This window comes from Bos grunniens, chromosome 26 (assembly GCF_055505025.1).
Source record: "Bos grunniens cultivar Pamir isolate PY7600 chromosome 26, Bosgru_T2T1.0, whole genome shotgun sequence".
Classification (NCBI taxonomy): Eukaryota; Metazoa; Chordata; class Mammalia; order Artiodactyla; family Bovidae; genus Bos; species Bos grunniens.
The window spans coordinates 16,991,167-17,017,055 of NC_141190.1; the positions used below are offsets into that span (position 1 = coordinate 16,991,167).

Genomic DNA, 25,889 nt, shown 5'->3' on the forward strand with positions numbered 1-25,889 from the left:
AGATCACGGGATCTAGATCTCACTGTGCAAAGAATCCTTGGGTCAGCCTGTCTCATGCTTTCAGCCAAGAACCATCTCCTGGGGTCAGCAATGGCAAGTGAGAGAGGAGGATGAGAGGAGAGAGGCCCAGGCAGGACCCTGGGCCCCCGGGTCCTGCTCTTGTTCCCCTGACCGTCCTCTCTGTAACTTACCACTTAGGGTCAGTCTTTCACAGAAGTCACCCCACTGTGCCTCTCCTGAACCCAAGGTTTGGTTTTTTTCCTTGGCTTTGGGACAGTGGGGATGGGTTTGGAATAATTTATAGTTTAGAATAAGTTTGTTCATAATTAATGTTTAGGAAGCAAAGACCATATTATGCTTTTAAATCTACTTTCTTTCAGCCCAGTATAGACAAAGATGCTGTAAATTCCTTTTGCAACCCGGTTCTTGACTGCAAAGAATACTCTGAATCTGGTCTATGTGTCTGAGGATAAGGATGTGAAATTCTTTCAGTCTTTGTGTTCTGCAGGCCAATCTTGACCAGTAAGATGACTAAGAGAACCATACTGGCCATGGTATGTATGGGATTGTGGTGGTACCCAGACAACCAGCTTTGGTCAACATGGGATGCTGCCAGAACAGAGTTTTGGACCATCTGATAATGACAGGTATTTCTCTCCCCAATCATCTTGTCCCCAGAGCAATCACCTTAAGTGCTTCCTTTTCCCTCAGATAATATTTCTCCCAGCAAATTCTTGAAAAACGCCATTTGTACACATGAAAACAAACCCTGGAATGCATACTCTCTGCACTGCTGCAGACCCACCCCAGAGGGGCTGTGTGCCATTAGCACTTAGATTTGTCGTGCTGAGTGTGAAAACCAGTGACGAGAAGCTTAGGTACCTGAGGGCTTGCAGTGGTGCTGCGACTTGGGGAGGAGGAGAAAGGCAGGTCGATGTAATCTGTGGGGTTTTTCACCAGTGGCCGTTTGATCACATCCACATAGGTGATGGGGAAGATGCCTTGCCGGGACGTGCCTGGGATCCTCCCTTCATACCAGTTCTCGTCCACCTGTCGAAGCAGCGTGATCCTCTCGCCCTGCAAGACACAGTAAGGCAGTGGTCCTTGCCCTAGCAGACCTCAGCACGTCTGAGATCCCTGCCTGTACCCTGTGCTCTCCTGCATTACTTCTCACGTTCTTTGGTCAGAAAAACCTTCCGTGCTCATCTTGGATGAAATTAATCACCACTGAGGTGGAGATGCTAACAGCAGTTAGAACTGCTAGGAGTCTGTTAAGCTTGGTCTTTACGTATTTCGCTAAAGAAGGTCAGACTCATTCCCCCAAGCTAACAGGAAAATGTAATGTCTCTCTCTTTTTTTTTTTGGCTGCATCACAAAGCTTGTAGAATCATAGTTCCTGAATGGAGACTGAACGTAGACCCTTGGCAGTGAGAGCATCGTCCTAACCACTGGACCACCAGGGAATCCCCCAAATCTAGTGGTTTTGACTCACTTAATGCAAAACAGACAGATATCCAATCTTCTTCTTTAAGGTAAAGGTTTTGGGGATTCTTTTTCTTTTTTAATATAATTGTATTTTTCCTGTATCATTACAGGAAAATTAAAACATAAACGTAAGGCAGAAAATAATCACTACCCATAATATTATCACTTGAGGGTCACCACTGGTAATATTTTGGTACAGATAATTCCATGTGAATTAGACTTGCATATATTTTTTCTTATAAAAACAATATACACTGTATTCCCTTTTGTAATTTGCTTTTTTGGTACTGAATAACATACAGTACACATCCTTCTTTATCAAGAAATATAATTCTGTTTTTCCTAGCGGTGCACAGCTTAATGGCCCACTGCAGGCGATCTACTGTACATAATATAATGGTTTAATTATTGGTCTCCTGATGTAGGGCAACTAGGTTGCTTCCACTCTTTCTCTTTTCTATAACATGGTTCATCTTTTTTCAAGGCATAGCCTCGCTTCCCTCAATCCTCAGTAAAATTCTTAACTTTAGTACCTTCAGCCAGCCAGAGAATTTTGACATATACAGAGTTTCTGAATTCCTAGGAAGAACAGTGTCTCTGCCTGGCTTAGTTGTGTTCAAAATAAGTACAAGCACCTTGAAGGCAATGATAACATTGTCATCTCCTGCTCACCGAGGGCCAACTAGGTGCCATGTGTCACACTGGGGGCTTCCCTGAGGCTGCTTCATTTAATCTGCCCGTGGCGGCTCAGGGAGAGGGCCATTTATTTTCACTTTACATAGGAGGAAATCACAGCTCTGAAAAATTATTTAACTCCCCAAAGGCTGCATGCCTGATAACCTATGACTGTTGGCTTCAAAGTTTTTCAGACTTCTGGTATCCTAGGACGTTCCCTTCTCCCCATTAATGCTGTATAACCTAGTTGCCAACACAGCGCTTCTCACATTACTAGGTGCTCAATAAACACTGAATACAGTTTATAAAAGAGGTGGGTCTATGATTTCAGAAATACTACCTTTCATCAGTAAATTCAATGTATGGTCTGTTCTTTAATACTTCACTGTAGAAATCCCCCAATTGTCTTCAGTGCAATTCTTCATGGGGCACAGCTCTTGGGTGTGCAACAGCTCTGCCAGACTGGCTGGCACTGCAATACCCCATCCCGACAATGACAGCGCCCCCCCAAGTGGGGGGTCCCCTGGTGCAGTATGAGAGGGCAGCTTACCTTTCTGAAGGACATCTCTACTTGGGTATCACCATTAAAATTAAACTTGGCGATGGCTTCGCCGTATTCCAGAACCTGTACTGGTGTCAGTTTTTTGGGCTGAGCCTTCTCAGCAGGAGGAAGAAGCTGAGAAAGGGGGGGCGCAAAAAAAGAGGCAAAGGAGAACGGAAAAGAGCAGAAAGCAAGGAAATGAGAGGAAAGGAGGAAACAAAACACAAGTTAGATAAATGGTGCTCTGGGCATGTGTGGGTCTTTCCTGAGTAAGAGACAGAGCCAGGGTACCTCGATGTAGGTGCGGGGGAAGATCCCCACCCGGCCGTGATGCTCTCCTTCGTACCAGTTCTGATCGATTTGCTTATAAATGTAAACGATGTCTCCCTTCTGCAGAGGAAGCTCCCTGTGGATAGAGGGTCATGGCATTTTAGGAGATGTTCCAATGAGTGTAAGACTGAGATGCTCGTGTTTTAGCAAAAGGAGACTTTGAGTTGGGTCAAAGGGGGCAAGTTACATCAGTATTTGTGACATCCTGATATCCTTTTGTCCTTCTATCCATTCAGCCATCCGCTCACCCACTCATTTCATTACCCATCCATCCATCCATCCATCCACCAATCTCATTATCCATACATACATACACTCTTCTAGCATCATGCAGTAGAAAGGCTCTGAAATTAGGCAGATCTGGGTTCAAAACCCAGTTATATCATTTACTAGCTCTGGTACCTTGGGCAAGATACTTAATTCCTCTGAGATGTTGAGCTGGCCAGAAACATCTTATGTGTCTGTGTGAAAGTCACTCAGTTGTGTCCAACTCTTTGTGATCCCATGGACTATACACTCCATGGATTTCTTTAGGCCAGAATACTGGAATGGGTAGCCTTTCCCTTCTCTGGGGATCTTACCAACCCAGGGATTGAACCCAGCTCTCCTGCATTGCAGGTAGATTCCTTACCAGTTGAGCCACCAGGGAAGCCAAGAAACATTTTATAGAAAAGCCCAAACGACTGTATTGGGTTTCTGGCCAACCCAATACTTTCTTTTTCAGAAAACAGGAGCTAATAATCAGAGTTTTTGGATAAATCAGCAATAAACTACAAATAGAAGACCTAGCCTGGTGCCTGTGATATAGTTAACAGTCAGTAAATGTTAGTTCACTTCCTTTTCAACACAGAAAAGGGATCTTGGAAAGAAAAGTGGATTTTCCCTCTTCATGCCCATTTTCAACTTTTCCATATACATCCCTTTGTTTGCCCCAATAGTATGTTAATCTCTAACCAGGACTCCATTTTTAAAAGTGAGACAGAAAGATAATAGATACATTTTAAGCAAAACAAAAACTGCAACTTGAAATTTTCTTGCATTAGAAAAAATGACCTGATCTTTTCCATGTGCGTCAAACAAACAGCATGGAAAGACAGGTCTCTGACTGCAGTGTGGAGGGGGTGTGCCTGCTTGGTGGTGTGCCAGGTGGTCCCACAGTACATAAAGGGGTACTGGCCAGACAACGGGGGCACGTCCAGAAAACCTCACACAGAGTCAGCCCTGTGCTGGATCAAAGAATAAGGCTGCCTGTGTGGGTCTCGCACCAGCAGGCAGGATTCTAAACCTAAAGAGGCCTGTGAAGGGAATCCAGGGCGTTTGTCTCTAGAAAAAAGAATGTCTTTGGTCAATTTTTTGCCATAGCCCTTCTCAGGGGAGTTCTGAATTTCCCCCCTCCATTTACCCTCAACTACGGACACACAGATGAGCAGAATCCTCAGAATACCAACCCCTGCGGGAGATCTACAGCTTCTAAACTCTGCTACCCTAAGTGATCGCAGGTATGGAGGTGGGTGGGAGCTGTGATTCCCACCCCACCGCCAACACTGCCACATCAGGTAAGCAAGGAGGGGGACACTCATGAGAGGCTGAGAGGTCATGTATCGTGGGGGGCTGGGGATGCCTTCTTCCTGCTCCATGGACCACACCCAATCCCCAAGGAACCAGTGGCAAGGTCTGATAGTAACAAGATTTGTGAAATGATAATGTGATACACTTTTTAGATCTTTTCTGGAGACTCATCAGCACTTCAGCACCCTGGCACCCTGGAGGAAGTCCTGTGGGACAGAAACCTGTTTAACTTGGTTGAATCAAGTGCTTCCCCAGAACACTTTTTTGAGTAACATTTATGGTGGAAAACAGAACCCAGTGACTGGAGGTGTTTAACATATTCAAGTCTATGGATCTCTCATTTTCTCTTTAGAAAGCGTTATTATTAAGTTTTTTGGGGAGGCAACATGGTACGATGAAAGCACAGGGCCAGGAGGAAGGCACCCTGTCCCCAGAAGAAACAAGCTGGATAATGGCACTTACTTTAGTGTCTGAGCTTTAAAGTCAAACTTGGCTCTGGCAGGTCTCATCTAAACACAAGAAACAATGACAAGTTAAAATCGCAATTCAAGTACAATGAAAAGAACACGTTTACAAGTTTCCAGAAAGCAAAGCAGAAAAATCCACCCTAACCAGTTTACTCTGGTGTTGAAATATGGGTAGAATTCCACTTGTCTGACCTTAGCAGAGCACTAGATGAATATTCAGTCAGCTATGCCATGCTCGAGGATCTCCCTACGGAGGGCCAGATTTGAGGAAGAGATGGTTAGAAAAGTCCTAAAGCTGAAGTGCCGGTTCTCAAAGCTGACACCGTTATTTAAAAAACAAACAAACAAGCAGCTGGAAGTCCTGAGACATTCCTTATCTACTGTCTTCCTCTTTGGGGAACACATTCTGTTTGTGTGACTTAAATTATGCCCTGCAAGTAGATGAACCCTGACTGACTTCTCACATCACCTCCAACTCCATATATTTCTCAACGTCTGTGAAATCATCCAAAAAGCCAGATATACCGAGCCCTCAGCTCATGCTCTTCCTCAAAGGCTCCCATTCTTGTTGGGGAGCCCTCTCCTCCTAGTCTCCCAAGCCTGGAAGTCATCCGCAGCCCCGTCTCCACTTTCTCATCGAGTCTGTCATTAAGTCACGCCAACTCTCCCTCCGTCCCCTCCACAACCCCTCTCAGGTCCGACCTCTGGTCCCCACAAGCACAAAGCTTCCTTTGACTTCAGTTCTCTTCACTCTAATCTGCTGTCACTCAGAGGCACAAATAACATTCCTCAAATGCCTCCATCATATCACTGCCTCACTCTGAAGTTGGCCGAGTCTCTCAACTGTCCTTCAGGTCAACTCTCAATGCCTGAGGTGGGTTAAGGTCTTTGGGTAATTTCTCCCCACTCATATCTAACTGCCTTATCTCCTAGGACACTCTTCCTGTCCGAGTCAGGCAAATCTATTTGCTGCATCTTGTCTAGACACCCTTCTGTGTCTGGAATTTCTTCATCACCAATTCCAGCAAAGAGAGGAAAAGGTTCTTCTTTACTTACCATGTTTATTTGCACATCTTTCTTCCCCGCCACTAAAATAGTTACTTTTTTTTTTAAACAAAGACAGAGGGGAGAAATCAAGTGAGCAAGCTGTGCATAGCCGCCAGTATAATTCTGCCCCAGCTATGAGCAGCTCCAACCTACTCAACTGGGCTATGACTTTTTAGTCTAGGGAAATAATATGAAGTTACATACTTCCTACTTGGACATGGACAAAGCAGAGGGGAATATAGGTGAGAAAAAAATCACTTTCAGAAGCTTCATCAAGCTTAGTTTGAGATCCTGATCCCTCAGTGAAATACCCCCACATTATCAGGCTCCCCGAGCTGGGGTCTTGTAGGGACCTTCTTTAAGGCTATGAATTCTCTGCAGGAATTTTTTATTTTTGCATTTTCAAGTGCTGTTTCTGTCTATCTCCCATACATACTAGAAGTCAGCTAAATGCCAACCTTATAACCAATGTCAGAATTTCAATGTCTGCATCTGTGTCTGTTATGACCATAGAGCATAATTTAACCACTGTAAGCAAATAAGAAAAGAACAATCATGGAGTTATTTACAGATGACAAGTTCACAGAGAAGGCCAAATGACCAACATTTTAAGGACACAAATGTCACAGTGGTTCCAATTTAAAAAAGGGGAGGGGGCTGGTTACCTCATGACAGCCAACTGCAGAGCTGTGTGAAATTAAAAACAAATTTATACCAAAATAGCATGATATTCATACTCTGAGTGACAATTGAATTCAGGGAAATTATATCAACTATCAATTAGTAAAACCCAAGCCATGTGATGAACAGTCAGTGGTGCCTTCTGTCACTCAAAAGATTGAGACATGAACATTAACCAGCTCTCAATTAAATTAATAATTATCAAATAAAAATTGTATAGGTGTACAGGTTACTATTTAATCTGTAAATTGGCTTAGGTCAACCCAATTGGGCTGGTGAAAATTTGTCTTTAAAGGGAACCCATACGTTATTTAAGACTGAGAAACAGATTGCATCAAATATAAGTCATCATTGCCTATGCTGCTGCTGCTAAGTCGCTTCAGTCATGTCCGACTCTGTACGACCCCATAGACAGCAGCCCACCAGGCTCCCCCATCCCTGGGATTCTCCAGGCAAGAACACTGGAGTGGGTTGCCATTTCCTTCTCCAATGCATGAAAGTGAAAAGTGACAGTGAAGTCACGCAGCTGTGTCCGACTCGTAGCGACCCCATGGACTGCAGCCTGCCAGGCTCCTCCATCCATGGGATTTCCCAGGCAAGAGTACTGGAGTGAGGTGCCATTGCCTTCTCCCATCATTGCCTATATAAAGCATCATTTCCCTCTTTATCTTCCTCCATCCCCTTGAGGCTGAATCTATCTTTTCCTCCTCTGGTTCCCAAGGCATCGTGTTACCTACTACAACAGAGGGGTGCCTCTTCCAGTAGACTGCCCGCTTCCCAAGAGCACAGTCTGAGTCTTGTTTCTGTCCCTTCATAGGGTCCTGCACAGGATTAGTGGTCACCCAAACTCTACTGAATGGGACAGAGGTACATCTACACAGACTAGTACACTGGGACACATTGGTAATGGGACAGAGGTACATCTACATGGTCTGGAACACCAGGACTCATTGGTCTTTGTCTTCCGATGTCTGTCAGTCAGCATCTAGGGCCGAGATTCTCAACATGCAGTCCCTGAACTGCTCAAAAACACAAATTCTCAGATCACAACCCAGAATCAGAAACTTGGTGGATGGGGACCAGCAACCTGTATTTTAACAAGCCTTGAGGGGATTCTGACACTCTCAAGTTTGAGAACCTCTGCTCTAGAAGGGATGCAAGGTGGGTTAGGCAGAGTTCAGCTGCCTCTGTCTATGGTTACTGTGCCCTGGTTGCATTTCATTTGCGTGTATTATCTACAAGGAGTAGGCAGTCCTAGGTTGCCTCTGCATGTTCCCACCTCCTCTCTCACTCACAAGCAGGTAGGTCCGGGAACAAGGATAACCCGTCACCAGAACCTTCAGAGCAGAGTGGTATGGAGGAGCTGGAATGCTGAAGGCTGGGAGCTGTCTTTTCCTTGCATCTGAGTTACTCTTGATAAGTTCTGCCTTTTTTTAAATTACATTTTATTTTTCTCTATCACTTTAGAGCCACTTTCCCCTCTCCAGCTTTCCTTTTCACCTGGTTCCCCTCTTCTCTGTCACAGTCACCTTCTACTCCTTTAAAAAAAAAACAAAAACAAAACCCAAACCATTTGAAGAATAACCAGTAGTGCTTCTGTCACTCGAAAGACAGAGACATGAATATTAATCAGCTGTTACACTGAACGATTATCAAACTGTATATACTTTGGTGTCACTCCCCCATTCCTCCATCCCCACCTGCCCAAACCCCAGACACACACACTTCCCCAAAAGGAGCTAATCATAGGCAGGGCTACTTAAGGGTCATGTGGCAAAACAAACTCTGACACAAAATGCAGCATTTGGCCAGCATGAGCATTTCAACATGCTGACCTTTGCACAGGAGGCCAAGGTCCAGATAATATCACTTTAAAGGCTTGTGCCTCTTTGTTCCTTGTATAATATTAAGTTTCGTAATCTCAGCTGAGAAATGTCCAAATTAAGGGAATGGAGGAAATGGCTCTCAGAGAGTTCTTACCCTCCATGGCTTGCCCTAACTGCAAAACTCTCTGGCTTTCAAAATTCCTCAGTGAGGTTTCAGTTCTCTTGAACACTTCAATTGTATCATTGTAGGATACCAAGCAGCAGTACAGCATGTAATACAAGTTTCACTAAACCATCTCTTCAAAGAAGCTTGTAATTGTCCACACCATGGCCACTAATGCATATGAACTAAGGTACAGGTTTCTAAGCAGAACGCACAGGCAACACAGTATCATGGTAAAATGCGGATGGAGAAGACGGGACTCATGAAGGCAGCCGATGCTCTAAGGCATGCATTCGGAGTGTGCGCCAGTGGATCCCAGTCCCGCAGCCAGGCATGCTTGGACATACAGAGCACAGGACATATACGGAATCATGTCCTCCGACCAGCCAGAGAAGAGCCAAAGCAAGCCTAAGGGAAGCCAGGATGACAGACGCTGCTTGGAGAACTAATTTGGCCTACACAGGGCAATGCTGAGGGGAGGCAAATATTGCTTTGGGTCAAGCAGCAGATCGAGGTGACCAAAACAGACCTCTGACCCAGATTTCCTTTTTGCCGTATCGTCTATATTGAGGAGGTCCCCAAAGCGCTCATTAGTGATAAATTGATGGTGCGTTGGAATGACGCCCGTGTGGCGTCGAGCTGCGATATCGGCTTCTTCTTGCTCGCGTTTAAGTCGTCTCTGGTCCGCTAAAAGTTTCTGCCATGAAATTGCATAAAATGGGCAGTGAATCATCTGGTCCAGGGCATTGGAAAACTGCCAACAAAAACAACTAAGGAAAAAGGTGCTGGGTCAATAGAGAGGAAACAGATGTTGGAGGGGCTTTATGTTCCCACTGTAACCACCCACTGTGTGCTCTGTGTAGGGAGGAGATGGCACTGCAGAAGAAATCTAGGCAGCACTGAAGGCTGGTCCCATGTGGTTACAATGTCTGCAGACCATCCCTCAGCTCAGCTGACAGCGTCCTGCCTCCAGATATAAGGCAGCCGAGGCCACATCATCCAGGGGTCCTTCCGGAGCATTCATGAGCATGGAGCATGGCAGGAGGCCGGAAGTGCGATCCTTACCTTGCTTAGCCAGTGATGAGCTCCCATAGCGTATTCCCACAGTGGAACCAGGGAGGGCTCTTCCTCCTGCCCACATCTGGCCTGTTAAAACTGCTGTGGGCTTTTACTAAGGGGTTCTGTGGCAAGCAGGTCATTTTGTGCTTCCTATTTCTGCTAATTTGAATATGCTCAAGAGAGTAGAAATACCCATTTCAGAAAATATGGCACCCTTCCTCCTAGGCCAGCCAACCCTTCCTCTGAGTATAATTTTAGGAGGCTTTAGCATGTGCACCAAAACCTATTTATGTGATGGACAGAAAGCATCATTTATTATCCTAATGTACTTTTTATTCAACTACTTCTTCCTTAGAGAAATGAAGCTGAGTTTAAGGGAGTGCTGTGGACTATACGTACAGGAGATAGTAAACTAAGAATAAGGTACCTGAGTTTAGAAGAAATATTCTCTCCTAAATTAAGGAAACAGTCATTCATTTCTGTTTTTAAAGGCCTTTTAAAATAAACAATGTTACATTTAACTAAATGTCCTCACCAACTACTGAAAGGACCCTACAGAAGAGAATTTTAATGTTTTCTTACTCTAAACCAATCATGCATTCCCAGAATTAATATTGCTTGCAGGAAGGCATTCATTAGAACTGATCATTTTGAGCATTCTCAGTAAAGCATTAGCCTTCTCCTAGCAGGTAGTGAAATGCCTTAAGTGACACCTAGCTCCAAAGGAGGGTGGGCCCACCTTTCTATTCTTCTCTAGGGTCTACCAATGATAAAGCAGTAACTCGTCAAATAGCTATGGGATTTCCAGCACTCAGGTTAAGTTGTGGTAGATTCAGTGAGAAAAGACATGAGAAAGTGCTTTGTGAAACACCATAGGGCCCTGGTTTCCAGCCCTGCCTCTGTTACAAGGTAACTTTCTATGTGGTCTGGGGCTAGCCAGTACCCTATGGCAGTCCTTTCCTGGATAAAACAAAGGAATTGGCTGGATGACCACCGATGTCCCTTCCAAGACTGACAGGTTCTTGTTTTCTGAACTGCATTATCATCAATGTTAATAATAAGCCACTTGTGGGACTTCCCTGGCAGTCTAGTGGTTAAGACTCCATGCTCCCAATGCAAGGTGCACAAGCCATTCCTGGATGGGGAACTAAGATTCCACATGCCGCATGGCATGGCCTAATTATAATATGAGTGGGTGCAAATGGAGCAGAGCTCCCCTCCCAGCTTGAATCTGACCTCAGTAAATCCATCATTTCCATAGTTTAAATATATAAGCCAAAAACCAGGGATAAGGACACCAGGATCTGTGAGCCAGTATATTCAGGAAACAAGCTGCTCATCCTCTGAATCACTGTATCAGCAAAGTAAAACCTGCCTCCCACATGGTAGGTGAGAATTCTATTACAAAACCTCCCATGTTGGATGCTAGGGTTTATACTCCTGAAATGGAATGTCACCTCCCTTCATCATTGCAGGCCAGGTTTCAATAGGTGGAATCTCATATCTCAGCGACAGTGACAAACAGAAGTCTGTTCTGTGGCCTGATGGACATGCACTGTGACCTTTTCACATTGTTATCACAAATAATTCTGTTCATCAAATGCTTCCTTGATTATCTTTTCACAGACAGGTGCAAATGTTTTACTGAGTGCTGTCTGTATGGTGGCCCGAGAAGGGCAGAACTGTGGTCTTTTTTTGTCTTTTGTCTCTCTAGCTGACAGCATGACTGTTACCCTCCAGCTCTCTTCAATGTCAGCCCAACCCTAAATCCTTAATAAAAACCCCCCTAGACTCTGAAATCACCCCAACGAAACAGAACACAGGAAAAGGGCTTTGGACTTTACAGGGAAGGGGACACAGTTGTGTACACATGACCACCTTCCCCTCCTGCCACCAGCCTCGAAACAATTCTTCCGTCTTTTCACTGCAGGAAAACGGTCCTCAGAGCTTGTTTAATCAATAGGACCCTTTCTTCTGGGAATGTGAAGTCTAGAAAGCACATCTTGTAATAACACTTCATCACAACAGCAGCTTGTGATTCTGCCCATTTAGCTGATACACAGAACCACCTCTTCCTAAATCCCAAGAGAATGTGCCCCTTTCCTGGCCCCACCAGTCAGATCACTGCTGTGCACGTGTTTCAGCAGCTGCAAGACAAAGGCTGATCCTGAAGTTCTTGGGGTATCTCTGAGTTAAAGGCAACTTCTTCAAAATGTTTTTATAAAGTGTATTTATCGTGGTCATTATTCTTTTTACATTTCCTCTTTCTCCTATTGCATCCTTCTCACAATATGAACTGTGCTTTGTGTCAATAGAGGGTAAGCTTCCTTGGAGAATAATAAAGTGGGGATGAGGGTGCTCCCCTTTCGAGGTGCTGAATGCAGAGGTGGGCAACCTCTTTTTGAACCTCCTGGGCTGTAGGACTGGCTGGAAGTGGCCTTTGGAAGTTAGTGTCTTGAAAAAAATCAGTCCTACTTTTGGGAGAAGTGGACTAAAAAAGGAGTGATCGAGCCTATGTCATATAAAAAGTCACCTGTGAAAATCCCTATGTTTGATTCTAACTGCTAGGTCATGTCACCTCCCTAACTATTTTTGTCTGCACAAGAGCTTAGAAAGTTCAAAGGTGGCAATTACCTCTTTATCATCATGACGCCGTCGAATAAATTCTTCTGTGGATTCCAAGTAATCAGCTGGTATAAAATGCCTTGGTGACTCTGAATCTTCAAAACAATAAAGCAGAATTAAAACAGGCAAAGATTTAGTGGGAAACCAGATTGGGAAAAGATTTCACCTTTCATCCATGATAAATATCAAGTTTTTACCATTGTCGTTTGGTGATCAGTATCCAAATTCTGAAGGAAAAAAAACCAAACCCCCTCCCTCCTGCTTTTTGGATTTACTTGTGAACTAGTTTCATACACAGAAAACTAATGAGAGGCCAAAAGTGAGCAAAGAGAGGACCATCTTAGAAAGGTGTCCCTATTAATAAGGCGTGCAGGGTCTTACAGGACACACACTACACTCACACACACACACACACACAGGGCCACCGAGAGAGGCTGCCTCTCAAAAAACCTCAGCGTGAGTCAGGATTGGTGTGAACTGCAAGGGGTTCAGGGAGTTCAAATCAACAAATTTCTCAGATGAGCTAAACGGCCAATTTTTCTTTCGAAACAGAGTTTGGTGGTTAGTCTAAATGACATGGGGGAATCTGTTTTTAAAGAAGAGCAGCCACTACGAGCCATGATTAATTGCCAAGCAAAACAAACAGAAAACAAAGGACGGACCAGAAAATGAGCACCAAGGGCACAGGGGAGGAGGGAACACAGCAAGCAGAATGGAGGGATGGGTGAGGCGAGACTGGTCAAACACACGGAAGGCCACCTCCGAGGGGCGCCCCCAGTTCCCCGCGGGGGTTGTTGTTTCTGTCCAGGCCCTGGTCTGAGTACGGCACAGAGTTCCCGTTACTAAAGGCCCGCGGGCAGACCTCCGGGGTCGCAGGTCTCTCCTGAGGGGGCTCTGAGATCCGGCTCAGCCGGGCCATGGTGAGCCGGGAAGACAGGCGTTTGGGCACCGAGGGCCTCCCCCCGGAGAGGGGTTCGTCCCGATGGGGCTGACTGGGGGGCTCTGGCTTCTGGCCCGAGAAGTCCCCAGGGCCAGGCTGTCTGAGAGGGTGCTGGAGGGGCTTTTTCAACCGAAAGGGGAGGGGGCTCATTAGGTAGATGTTCCTGAGGAGCGTGCCCTTGTCCCCCCGGGGATCCGGGCGCCAGTCGGGCCTCCGGGAGGCCTGCTGCTGCTCGTGCCTGCGGATGGTGGTGAAGCGGGTGTAGGAGGCCGGGCAGGTGCCCTTGCACTTGTTGAGACGGTGTTTGGGGAAGTCCCCGTGAACGCTGCCGCTGCTGCCCTCTCGGCTGTCGCTGGACACGTTGGAGCAGCGGTCCAGCTCGTCCGAGCAGGCGGAGAGGGGCTCGGAAGGCACAAGGCCCCGGAAGCCCAAGGCGGAGTCCACCATCCGGCTACACGTCGGGGAGGCATAGATGATGCTCCCGGAGCTCAGCCCGTCTACCTCCCGGGGCCGGAGCTTGGTTGACTCCAGGAGGGACTCGGCCGAGCGGGCGGACACGAGGCCGCTCCGGGCCAGCACGGGTGTAGGGGACTTGCTTAGCCTGCCGGACAGATCCAGGGACGGCATGGACCGGGACCGCTGAATCAGCTGCTCGAAAGCCGTGATGCGGGAGGAGACAGTGTGCTTGGGAATGTGCTCCGAGCCCTCCTGGCTGGTGCCCAGCTCGCCCCGGGCCAACGCCAGGCCGCTCCTCTCGAAGTGGGAGGCCAGATCCCGCACGCTGGAGGAGGAGCCGGACCCCAGGAAGAGTCCAGCCCGGTTGATGTGGTGCATGTCGCGGTAGAGCATGGTAAACTGCGGGCCGGCCTTCCTCGAGAGCGGACAGGGCCTCCTGGCAGCGGCGCCGAACTCCTGCAGGCTCAGCGTGCTGCTCGAGCGGCCGTCGTAGTCCCGCCGCGAGCGCATGAGCAGGTTTTCCACGCTGCCCCCAACTGGCAGTGGGAGGCCTCTTCTGGAGTCGTTCAAAGAACCCGAGACACAAAGATTCTCGCAGCTCTGAGCCTTTTCTGACGGCAGAAGGATGCTCTTCCTATCCTGCAAGAGAGCGCTGGGAGCAGAGAGCCTGGGTTTGAATTTGGAGGGTAGGATTTCTGAAATGCAGGCTTTCGCAGCGGACAGGGGCTTCTTGTGCTTACACCCAGGGCCTAACGCACTGCTACTGTGAACTGCTCGGCTATGAGCTGAAGATGAAGAAATCATGTGAGCATTCCCACCTTTACGATCCACTGGAAGCATGCAGAATAAAATAAACAGACCCATTAGGTTAAAGCTGAAAGCTGCTACAAAAAAAAAAAAAGAAAGAAAGAAAGGGGGAGAGGGAACATGCTTATTTGTCAAAGGGTTTTGGTGGGTTTTTTTTTTTTTTTTTGGTTTCTTTTGTTTTAATTTCCAGTCGATGTCCGGAAGCAAAATAATCTGTGCTGCAAAGCAGGTGCAAAGATGCAACAAAAAATGGCCACCCTGTTAGAATTAGGAAAAGCTCAGCTAATTTCTAAGAAAAGGGAACCAGAACAAAAAAGAGAGAGAGAGAGATGCTTCAGGGAGAGCAAGGTGGGGATTCAAAGGAAGGGAACTATTAAAACCAGAAAGAAAAATGGCCGGTGAGAAACTCAGGAAGGGGGCCGGGAGGGCTCAGTGACCTGGAAATGGATCTGAACAAGTCAACACTGATCCCGGTAGCTGGAGGTTTACTCTCGCTGCCATCACCCTAGGAATGGGTACAGATGGCCAAGAGACACCCCGATAACACTGTAGATGGGCCAGTCTTGCAGGCTACACCCCATTACCTTTAGTGGAGGCCGAGCTGGATGGCCGCTTGAGCCCACTCAGGCCCTGGAGGGGGATGTCTCCTCCTTCCAGGACACTTTTATAAATCTGCCTCTCATTCTCCAAGCTGGTGAGATCCCCCGGAGCCCCATCGGATTCCCTCTTCACCGCATGGAAGTTGGAAGAATATACACTGAGAACAATGAAATTTTTAAAAAGAGAAGAAAAAAAAAAAAAAAACCACAGCAATTAGTATTTTTAACAGTTTTCTAAAAAGCACATTACCAGCTAAGGATAAGGAAACATAGCTCCTGGAATCCTCACCAAGCACAGTCCTTCCTAAACGGCATTCTTATTTAGCCACAGAGCTTGACAGACAACACAGGCCCTCGGGGGCCCCAGAATGTTCAGGAATTGTGTCCCAACAGCAAGGTACTCTGAGATGACTGCATTTGTGCTTTCAAAGAATAACTGAGAATCACTGCCTGGGCACAGAGCAGGGTCAGACAGGAGGGGGTTCTGGGGCCCAATGACTGCACACAAGAGGAGAGAGTCAAGGACATAAGTGGAGCTTCTAACATGTCGCCAGCCAGAGTTGGCCATTTCAAGTCCAGCACCTGCGTAACTTTTCTAGGTTGTTCCTCACAAGTGCTTTGACCAATGAAGCATGAAATTGAACAACAAAAGGTAGTTGCCCAGCTGTCCTGGGTCTCCAGGAAAATCAGCCACCAAGTGCAACCGGAAACTGGCATTCTTTGTGCACTTATTCCATCCATTGCTTTCAAAATTTGTATTAGCACCTTAGGACATGCATTATGGAGTATCAACTATCACTTGTTTATCTTCATCTTGTTCAAAGTCTAGGTGTTTTTGCAAGTTACCACAAATCCTTTATGGAATGAGGTGGGGCACAGAAAAAATTAAGAGCACTTACTCACTGAACCCTCCCCTCCCCCTAATTCCAGTTTTCTATGCCTTCACCCACAGACACACTGACACGTGGGCATACTCACACATGTGTGCACACACACTCAGATCAGGAGTGACCCCCTTTCTCCCACAAAAGCACTCAGGCTCTCACTAGGCTGCTTTTCTGTCCTACCGAATTCCATTTACCAGTATCAGTATGGATTTTTCAGCTGAAAGATATAAAACAGCTTGATAACATTGATTCATTCCAATATTTTATTTATTCTCAGCCATAACCAGCTGCCTGACCTCACACCCCCTCTACCTCACCAGTTATCAGGACCCACCCCTACCCACAGCCACCCCACCTTTGGCCGTTATCCAGCCGTTATCACCATTTTTTCCTGCTTCCATCAGAACAACAAACCAGTACTCAGGAAACCTCTCAGAATGGATCTGCTCTAGCCAATTGTTTTCTTTCTGATACCAAAGCCAACATGCTTTTTCCAGATGTGTACACTTTGCTACTGAGGGGCTCCTTGTTTAAAAACAATATCTAAAACCTCTTGAACAATGTTTTAAAATATATCATCTCTATTAGATCTCCTAATATTGGAAAGGCATATCCTCTGTCCCACTTTCTCCAAGGGAAAACCGAGGACCAGAGGGGTAAAGGTATTTGCTGATGGTCACAGAGTTGTTGGGTCTTGCTGTGTTCCAACAGATCAGAGAGGATGGGGAAACCAGTCAGACTGATCGAGAAAGGGCCAGTCAGGACTAGCAGCCACAGATTACTCAACAAAACAAGTCAAATTCAGAAGCTCAGAGGAATCTTCTGGTATCCAGTGGTTAAGACTTGGCGACTTCACTGCTGAGGCCTGGGGTTCAATCCTTGCTCAGGGAACTAAGATCTTTCATGGTGTATGGTAAGACCGAAAAAAAGAAGCTTAGCCCTTGGTAGTCTGAGTTGAGCCACTTTGGGTTCGGAAAGAACAAGCCAGGAGGAGATAGCGTGGGGAACTCACCCCCTGACTAAGATGCAGAGCTGACTGCTGAGCTTCAAGAGGGATTCAACAAAAACACTCACTAGAAGGATAAAGTGAGAGAACAGAGTAATCATCTCAGGGCCAACTGTTTCCAAACATGCCACCAGGCGTGCTCTGGAGGAGGCAGGCTGGGTCCTGGCAGGCTGTGAGTCCAGCCTGGCACCCATGAGGAAAGTGATCAGCTGAGGCAAGCCTGCTATCTTGAAAAACTTGGAAACAATCCGTTTCTCACAGCCTCAGTTTCTTTCATCTGCAAAACTAGTAGGTATGATGAGACTGTCCACAAAATCCACCTTCAGATCCGTTATCTATACAGACATTTCTTTTGAGCTCCAGACAGACATTCAACTATCTTCTAGACATCCCCTACCGCATGATCCTCAGACATCTTGAACCCAGGCTGTTCCAAACCATCCTAGCTCTGTCCCTCCGTCTTCCTTCACCCAAGCCAGAAAGCCAGTAGAATCACCCTCCTTTTCCCTCCCCAGACCTAAGCAGTCCCAAGCCCTGCTTATTCCCTGTCCTGGACCCAGTCACATGAATCCTTCTGCTCTCTTCCCCGCTGGGACTGCCCACGACTGCTCCACTACACTTCTGCAGGAAGTACACTGCCACTGCCCAAGTCTCCAGTCCTCACTTCCTCCAGTCATCTCTGCAAATCACTGCCAATGATATTTCTAGAGAAGATCTCAATTTGTCATTCCACTGCTCATTTTATTCACTCTACAAATATTTACTGAGCACCTACTAAAAGTCAATCATTCTCCTAGGTCGAAAGTAAACAGAGGGCAAAACAAAGATTTCCTACCTCATGGAGTCACTGTTCAAAACAATTTAGTGTTTTCAGGGGGGAAAAAAAAAAAAAAACTGTCTCTAGACTTTGGGGAATCTAGACTATCTTAGGGGCTTCCCTTTTAGCTCAGCTAGTAAAAAATCTGCTTGCAGTACAGGAGACCTGGGCTTGATCCCTGGGTTGGGAAGATCCCCTGGAGAAGGGAAAGACTACCCACTCCAATATTCTGGCCTGGAGAATTCCATGGGCTATACAGTCCATGAGATCACAAAGAGTCAGACTCGACTTTCACTTTCAGACAATCTTAGAGTACTGCATGCAAAACATTTTTTGTATTTATAATATAATGCGACTGTCATTCACTTTTTTACAATATTTTTAAAACTTTTATCTATTTGGCTGTGCTGAGCCTTAATTGCAGCATGTGGGATCTTAGTTGCCATAGGTGAACTCTTAGCTGTGCAAGTGGGATCCAGATCCCTGACCAGGGATCGACGTTGGGTCTCCTGCATTGGGAACATAAAGTTTTAGCCACTGAACCACCAGGGAAGTCCCTGTCATTCACATTTTATTTGCTGCTGCACGATAGAACCTTTCTTTGATTTTCCTCTCAAACACTTCCTGGGCTCCATCTCTGAATTTACAACACTGCATTCTGATTGTCATGTGAAAGTGAAAGAAAGTGAAGTCGCTCAGTCATGTCCGACTCTTTGCAACCCCATGGACTGTAGCCTATCAGACTCCTCCGTCCATGGGATTTTCCAGGCAAGAGTGCTGGAGTGGATTGCCATTTCCTTCTCCATGTACGATCATGTAATTTTCCAATGACACTTTTCCTTGAGGCCAGGCAGTTTATCTTATGCATCTTTGCATGCCTGGTGTCTAGCACTGTTGTTCAATAAATACACATTGGTGGAATAAATGATTCAATGCAGTTAAATGCCAACATGCACACAGATTTCTGACATTTTTAAGGCCCAGGGAAGTTTCTAATCACTCATGTAAATCTACCCTAATGATTTGTGTTTTGATCTAAAATTAGATTAAGGGGGAAAAGTGATTTCTCTAGTAGACCATCACCACTGAAGAAAGAGCAGCTTGTTCTTGAGTGCCACCTGCTGGCCAAATAAAATAAAGCTCTTCAGCAAAAAAAAAAAAAAAAATATTCGTGCCAAAATGCTAAGTCATGATGAAAATGATGAGTAGTCTACACTGTTGACTTACAGATCTGATAACTCCAGGGAAATAAAATTCAAAATGGGATATACACTATGATCACAAGTATGAAAGATACTTTTTGAGATGAAAGACTGACAGCTGTATTAAGATATTTGGGGTCATGGGTGAATTTCCTTCTCTCTCTTCCCAGGTTCTTTTCACATTGTGATAAGGAATCATGCTAATAAAATTCTAAACTGCAGTCTGCTCAAGATGTGAAAGTGGATTTAAGACAACACCATCACTTCTTACGGACTGACCACAGAATTTTTGATCCTGGGCCATTTGGTGACTTGTCTTTCACTGCTGCTTAAGTTAAGTCAAGTCTTGACAACATTTCTTTCACATATGATTCGTTTTCACAAGCTGCCTGCCTCAGTGCTAAGCAAGCTGGATTCTAATTAACTGAGATTTATAGGTGTATTCATTTATTCAGCAAACACTTACTGTACACTTTCCTACATGTCAGGCCCTGCACTCAGGCTGATTCGTCCCCAACTGCAAACACCGAAAAACCTTACTCATTTGAACAAACTGGGAGAGAATCAAGCCTGAATTACTGAAAAGTCCCCACAAGGAAGAACAGCAGGAGGGAAAAGCTCATCTATTTCTGTCAAGATGAGAACTGGGCTATGACTGAAAAACAGAGGTCTTCAGAGACCTATTTCCATGATACAAACAGAAAATGAAAGTTGCTCAGTCGTGTCCAACTCTTTGCAACCCCATGTAGTCCATGGAATTCACCAGGCCAGAATACTGGAGTGGGTAGCCTTTGCCCTCTCCAGGGGATCTTCCCAACCCAGGGATCAAACCCAGGTCTCCTGTATTGCAGGCAGATTCTTTATCACCTGAGCCACCAGGGAAACACAAGAACAGAGTACTTGATAAATTAACACATCAAATAGCTTTATGTACACAAGTACTCAGAGTGTCTGAGAGCAACTTCCTCTTTTAAAAAGCCTGCATGGAGGGGATTCTCTGGTAGCTCAGTGGTAAAGAATCCACCTACCGATGCAGGAGACACAGGTTCAATTTCTGGTCCACGAGGATCCCACATGCTGAGGTGTGCCACAACTATCGAGCCTATGCTCTACAGCCTAGGAACTACAACTACTGAGCCTGTGTGCCTACAGCCTGTGTTCTGCAACAGGAGAATGTACCGCAATGAGAAGCCTGCAAACCACAGCTAGAGAGTAGCCCCTGCTTGCCACAGAGAAGTCTGTGTAGTAACAAAGATCCAGCACGGCCAATAAATAAATTTTAAAAATTATATATATTTAAAAAGCCTGCATGGAAACTTCCCTGGTGGTCCAGTGGTTTAGACTCTGTGCCTCCACTGCAGGGGATGTGGGTTTGATCCCTGGTTGGGGAACTAAGATCCTGCATGCCATAGGGCACAGCCGAAAAAACATTCTTTATGCCCTCAATCCTGCTCACTTACTATTACACAAATGGCTCCTTGTTTTTTCTTTTTTTAGTCACTCAAAACAGTAAACTCTAGCATGCCTTTCTTTGGTTAATTTAACACCCAGTTTTGAATCAATATTGGTGCAGATGAGAGTTTATAGAGGGCACCAGTAGAGCTCAGCAGTTCCCTGGCCTAGCGTGTCATTGCTCCTACGCTGGTGGTAGCTCTGCCACGCACAGCTGCGGAAGCCAGGCACACACTACCTTCACGTGCCTGTTTCCTCACCGATAAAATGCAGAATAAAAATAACAGCTGATCCGAGAATGCTGAGGACTAAATGAGGTAAAGTATAATGCAACGCTAAGCACAAGACTTGGCATACAGTTAAGTGTGCAAACAACCATTCAAATTCTTTCATTCAAGACCTGTTCATTGAAGATCTGTGTTCTTAACAGCCCGTGGAAGCTGCCTTCTGAATACTTTTAACCTCTACAATCTATTTTATTCAGTTGCCACATTGCCTTTTTATTTATTTATGTATTTTTTGGCCCTGAAACTATTAGGGGGCTATATGTTATGCTTCTATCAGAATACCCGGCATAAAGCCTTAGATCATTAGAAATTCAGTCAGCCAGCCACCTGAAACACACTCACCAACATACCCTAATCCCAGATGATTGACTTTCAAATGAAACTACTCTTGCAAAATGTCTTCCCTGGCCAGATATGATAGACTGGATATGCCCAAGTGACTGTAATATTTGACCCCCAAATCCATAAACTCAGCATTCACACCAAGTCAGGCTTCTATCTGCTGCACAGCTGAACTTTGCTCTGTGCAGAGTTACCCAACCCAAATGGAACAGGGAATAATAGTGAGCCTTTCCTCCCCGTCATATTTCAGAGTGAGATACAGATTATAATCTCATGGTGACGAGAAGCTGCTTCTACCCGAACAGTCCCCACATCTACTGGGTGCACCAGGCACTACGGGTATGCAGTCCTTACCCTCATGGGGTTCACAGTTTATTGTAGTCACAAAAACACAAGAGCACCAGTCAGGTATACAGGCACAGAAGGAAGTGCCAATAAGAGGTACCAACACGTTTGTAAGGGGGTGGGGCAACAACGGAACATTTCCAGCTGGGTTGACAGCTGCATAGCTAAGTATGGAGAAGAGAAATCTTGGAGAGGATGTAGGTTGGCTTGGGGGAGGGGAGGGGAGGCCGGCAGTCACCCTATGAGGAAGTGCATGGCTTGTGCATTCACGAGCCAGGAAGAATTCCAAGAATTGGTATAGGGGAATAAACCCAGATCTCGGAGAATGAAACAAGTTGGCCCCATCTTTCCTGTGACAGGTCCAGCCTGAAGACTTCACCCCCCTCATTCCAGTCACCTTTATACCAGATGCACCTCAGTCACACACCCCTCCCCGCTCCCAGTAATCAGCTTCTCAATTCAGACAAATAAGCTTACAGCCAAAGGTAAAGAAGCCAACACAGGGAAAGGCTTATCAGAGGTAAGATGAAACATCACAACATTAATTCGGAAAAGGAAGAGAAAAAAATAATTTTAAGACTATAATTGCTACTTATCACCAAACTGTACATCATTCGAAGGAACTAGACTGAAACAAACGAAACACAAGCCTTCCCATTTTGGACATTTCATACATCAAGCCATGTAAACAATGATAACTTACTATCCAGGAGGCTCTGAAGAAATGTCTGGAGTCGGGCTGACTGCTGAGCTCTGTAAACATCAAAAAAAAAAAAAAAGACTTACTTTGACTCAGTTATTTCAAGCCAAGGGGAAAATAGAGAAGTCGCTTTCTTGTCCTAGTTTAGATGAAGCCGTCCGGGAGGCAGGGAGCCGAACTGAGCTGGAAAGGGCTCAGTGCAGGTGGACAGCGGTGCTCTTTCTCTGGGAGGAGGATTTCCGGGCTTTTGCCTCCCGGGGGCTGCACCCAAGGCTCTCTGCGTGGGTCAGGAGACGGCCCACTCCTCATGGGTATCTCCAGTCGCAGGCCCACTGGGTGGATGGCCCACCACTTCGCAACATGCATTAGTGACATGGACAGCACCTTGCACCAGCTTATCCCCAGCCCTCGGACCCCTTGCCAAGCCCACCAGACTTCGTCATGCACCCAAGTGCCACAACCAGAGAGTGTCACCCAACACTTCATCAGGTACATAACAAACCAAAAAAAAGCATTTAAAAAGACCATACTTCTAGATCATTCATTTACCCCTGGAAATGGGGAGCAATGCCTGTTTCACTGAGGAGAGCGTGTTATCAAATGACAGGCCACTATGCAAAAGAGAGAAAACCAAGAGCTCTATGCAGATAAAAAGCAGCATAATTACAGAGCTTAGGGTGTCTATCATCTTGCAGAAGGAAAGGCAAAGGGTGTGATGTATTTGTTTTTAAAATAACATGGTAGTTGAATAAGTCAATGTACAGCTTCACTTTTAAAGACGCTCCGATCTCTGCTAATGACCACTTCAAGAACAAGCTCTCTGGAAGAGAAGAGGCACTTGGGGAAAGGAGAGAAAGAAAACAGCAGGAGGAGGAGAAGGAAGAGGTTGGGAAAGGAGGCGGAGATGGTGGGAGGGGAGGCAGCCTTCTTTGGGGGCTCACGCCGGCTGTCCTCTGGCCCTTACCCCCAGTGTTCCTGGGAAACCACTGCTCTCCCCTCCACGTCCAGCCCCGGTGCCCACACTGGCCTCTCCCACCCATCCTCTCCTGGGGCCTCCCACCCTCGGCACCTGCCCATGACAGGTTTCCATGGTGGAAGAGCTTCGGCACAACCCTGCTGAGTCCTCTGGAAACACCAGCTTCCTGCCTTCCCCCATCACAGGTTGTCAGCCAGCGCCATACCTCTAGGGGCTCCCCTGATTCTTTACCACATAACTCTAGCTCCCATCAACTACTTTCCCGGGGACCTCTAAAGTGTTTAGAAGCCTGCTGGTTATCAGATGCACTGACTCTCCCTCAGAGTCTATTTTGGGGAGACCCTTCAGTCAGCTCTCACGTTTCCCCCACCTTTCACGTTTCCTCCTTGCTGTTTTTCTCTGATCCCCCTCCTCCGTTCTCTGTCAGACAAGATCCCCATGGGGGGCTATTGGTCCCCCATCCTCTCTCTCCCTTCAATCCTTGCTCCGCTCCCAGGGCTTCACCCAGCACTTCTCTTCGGGTGACTGACTGACTTTCAACGCCCCTGCCTCTCATCTATTTCCAACTGTTGCCTGGAGAGCCCCATATGATCCACAGCCAACACCTCAGACATACCTGAAACTACCTCCTTCATCTTCCTTCTGCACTTTCTCCCCATCTTTTCTTATGTGACATACTGACATCCCCATCCCTCCTGCTTCCTTCCCCGAACCCGACACTTGTGTCTCCTATCCCTACCCTCAGTTCTTTGTTCTTTACACCAATTAGTTAAAGTGTCTCACTGTGGGACTTCCCTGGTGGTCCAGGGGTTCGGACTCTGCAGACTCTGTGCTTCTAATGCAAGGGGCAAGGGTTCAATCCCTGATCTGGGGGCTAAGATGCCACATGCTGTGTGCCCCCATTAATAAAAAAGAGAGAGAGAGAAATAAAGGAAGTTTTGTTTTTTTTTTTAAATTAAAATAAGGCATTGGCTAAATAATTCTTTTAAAAAAGGTCTCACTGCAATTTCCTCTGTGAGCTCTCTCTCATATCCACCTCCCCCTGGCTTCCCGCTGGTGCCACTGGAGCACAGGCTCTCGCCCCTGCACGCCCAGACCGCTGTGGCAGTCTCCTTGCCCTCTCAACCTTCAACTGGAGGTTTTCCCTTCAGTTCAGCCTCTTGAGAGTGACGACACTAAGCTTCCTAAAACACTTCCTGAATTACATCATTGACTGGAGGGAAAAATCAATCATCCCATTAACCATATTTTCTGAGCCTCTATAACCCAGGGTCAACCCTCTTTTCCCAAACCTGCCTCCCACTATTATCACCCAAAATGTTCTATTATAGCTGAATTCATCTACTTTATTCCTGAATCTATATTAAATATATTTTGTGCCTTCTACCATGCCTCCAATGGATGGCCCCCACTTTCACCAGGTACCTAAATTCCATCCATTCCTTAAGATCAGGCCTAACTCCTGATAAGTCTCCCCTGATTTTCTGGAAGATTTCCCCCTCTCCTGAGCCCTGAGAGCCCACAGTGGTCATTCTGCTCTTACCAGGCACTGTTATGTACTACTGGAGCTCTTTTATTTATGAGTGTGGTTAGCTGCTGTGTTCTTGAAGGTAATGTGTCCACTTTTGTGCCGACTTAGAACCTCTCTCAGCACATCTCACATGCCTTAACTAAGGGCCATGGGTAACACATAACTGAATCAGTGTCAAGATGACCCATCCATGCAACCTCTTCAGGCCCACCTAGCCACAGGCAGAGCTGTGGGTACCAGATGCCATCTCTGCCCAAGGGAGGCTGCCATGAGCTCAGTAACCTCTGGCTGCTGTCCATCCTGGCACCTGTTGCAGAACCACTCTCCCTAGGCTACTTTGAAAAGAGTGCCTGCTGACTGGCTGGGGCTCCCGTCCTGCCTCTTGGCTCACTTCAGGACTTACCTACAGCCACAATTCTCCTTCAAAACCAGCTCAGACCTCCATTCCCACAAGAGCGACAGCTGCTGCCAGTCTTTGCCCTGGGTGGAGACTCAGCCCCCTACCTTCCCCCCGCCCCACCCCATCACCTATCCGCCTGGTTGCGAGCACTGTTGCTCATCTTCTGCACTCCCCTGGGCCTAACCCCTGGTCCCTGCAGGCTAACTCTGCCTTTGGGGACTCTGGACTCCCAAACGCTAACTCCTCTGCATCTGCTTACAGTTCCTTCCCCCGTCTTATCCTGGCCCCCTTGGCTGTAGACATAATCACCCGGTTTGAATCTCTGGCTCTATGTGACTTCACACCCAAGTAACCTATACTGGTGGCCTGACCCTCCTTGTCTCAGTTCTGTTTAAGAATAACGTGGTCTGCAAGCATTTTCCATGTCTCCCGCCACAGTCTGTGGATGTCCTAGCCTCTTCAGCAGTGTCCGCATTCCTTTTTTATTTTCTGTAAAGATATCCTTTCCTGGTAAGAGTCTCCTTTGTTTTGTCAGGCAGCCATGGGGAGCCGTTCTCCAAACATTTGGTATTTTTCTTTCCCTTGGGAGCCCATTTATCTTGGACTCTCTTTTCTCTCTGACACATCCCTTAATAAACCACACTGGGACATAGCTCCCTGTAAAAATATCAATG

The 25,889-nt window shown here is 46.4% G+C and overlaps 1 protein-coding gene across 50 annotated transcripts in view; it reads right to left on the reverse strand.

Annotated features, from left to right (window-relative positions):
- SORBS1 (sorbin and SH3 domain containing 1) overlaps positions 1-25,889 on the reverse strand; it is a 234,363-nt gene that overhangs the window by 22,106 nt on the left and 186,368 nt on the right. For 49 of the 50 annotated variants that reach the window (XM_086378811.1, XM_086378829.1, XM_086378844.1 and 46 more), the window contains 8 exons: positions 22,312-22,361; positions 15,256-15,428; positions 12,478-12,563; positions 9,314-9,481; positions 5,063-5,109; positions 2,993-3,107; positions 2,711-2,836; positions 883-1,077 (listed from right to left, as the gene is read on the reverse strand). In XM_086378811.1, coding sequence (XP_086234937.1) covers positions 883-1,077; positions 2,711-2,836; positions 2,993-3,107; positions 5,063-5,109; positions 9,314-9,481; positions 12,478-12,563; positions 15,256-15,428; positions 22,312-22,361 — 960 coding nt within the window. Of the gene's footprint in view, positions 1-882; positions 1,078-2,710; positions 2,837-2,992; positions 3,108-5,062; positions 5,110-9,313; positions 9,482-12,477; positions 12,564-13,227; positions 14,695-15,255; positions 15,429-22,311; positions 22,362-25,889 lie in introns of all 50 variants that reach the window. The other variant, XM_086378859.1, reaches the window with a different exon arrangement.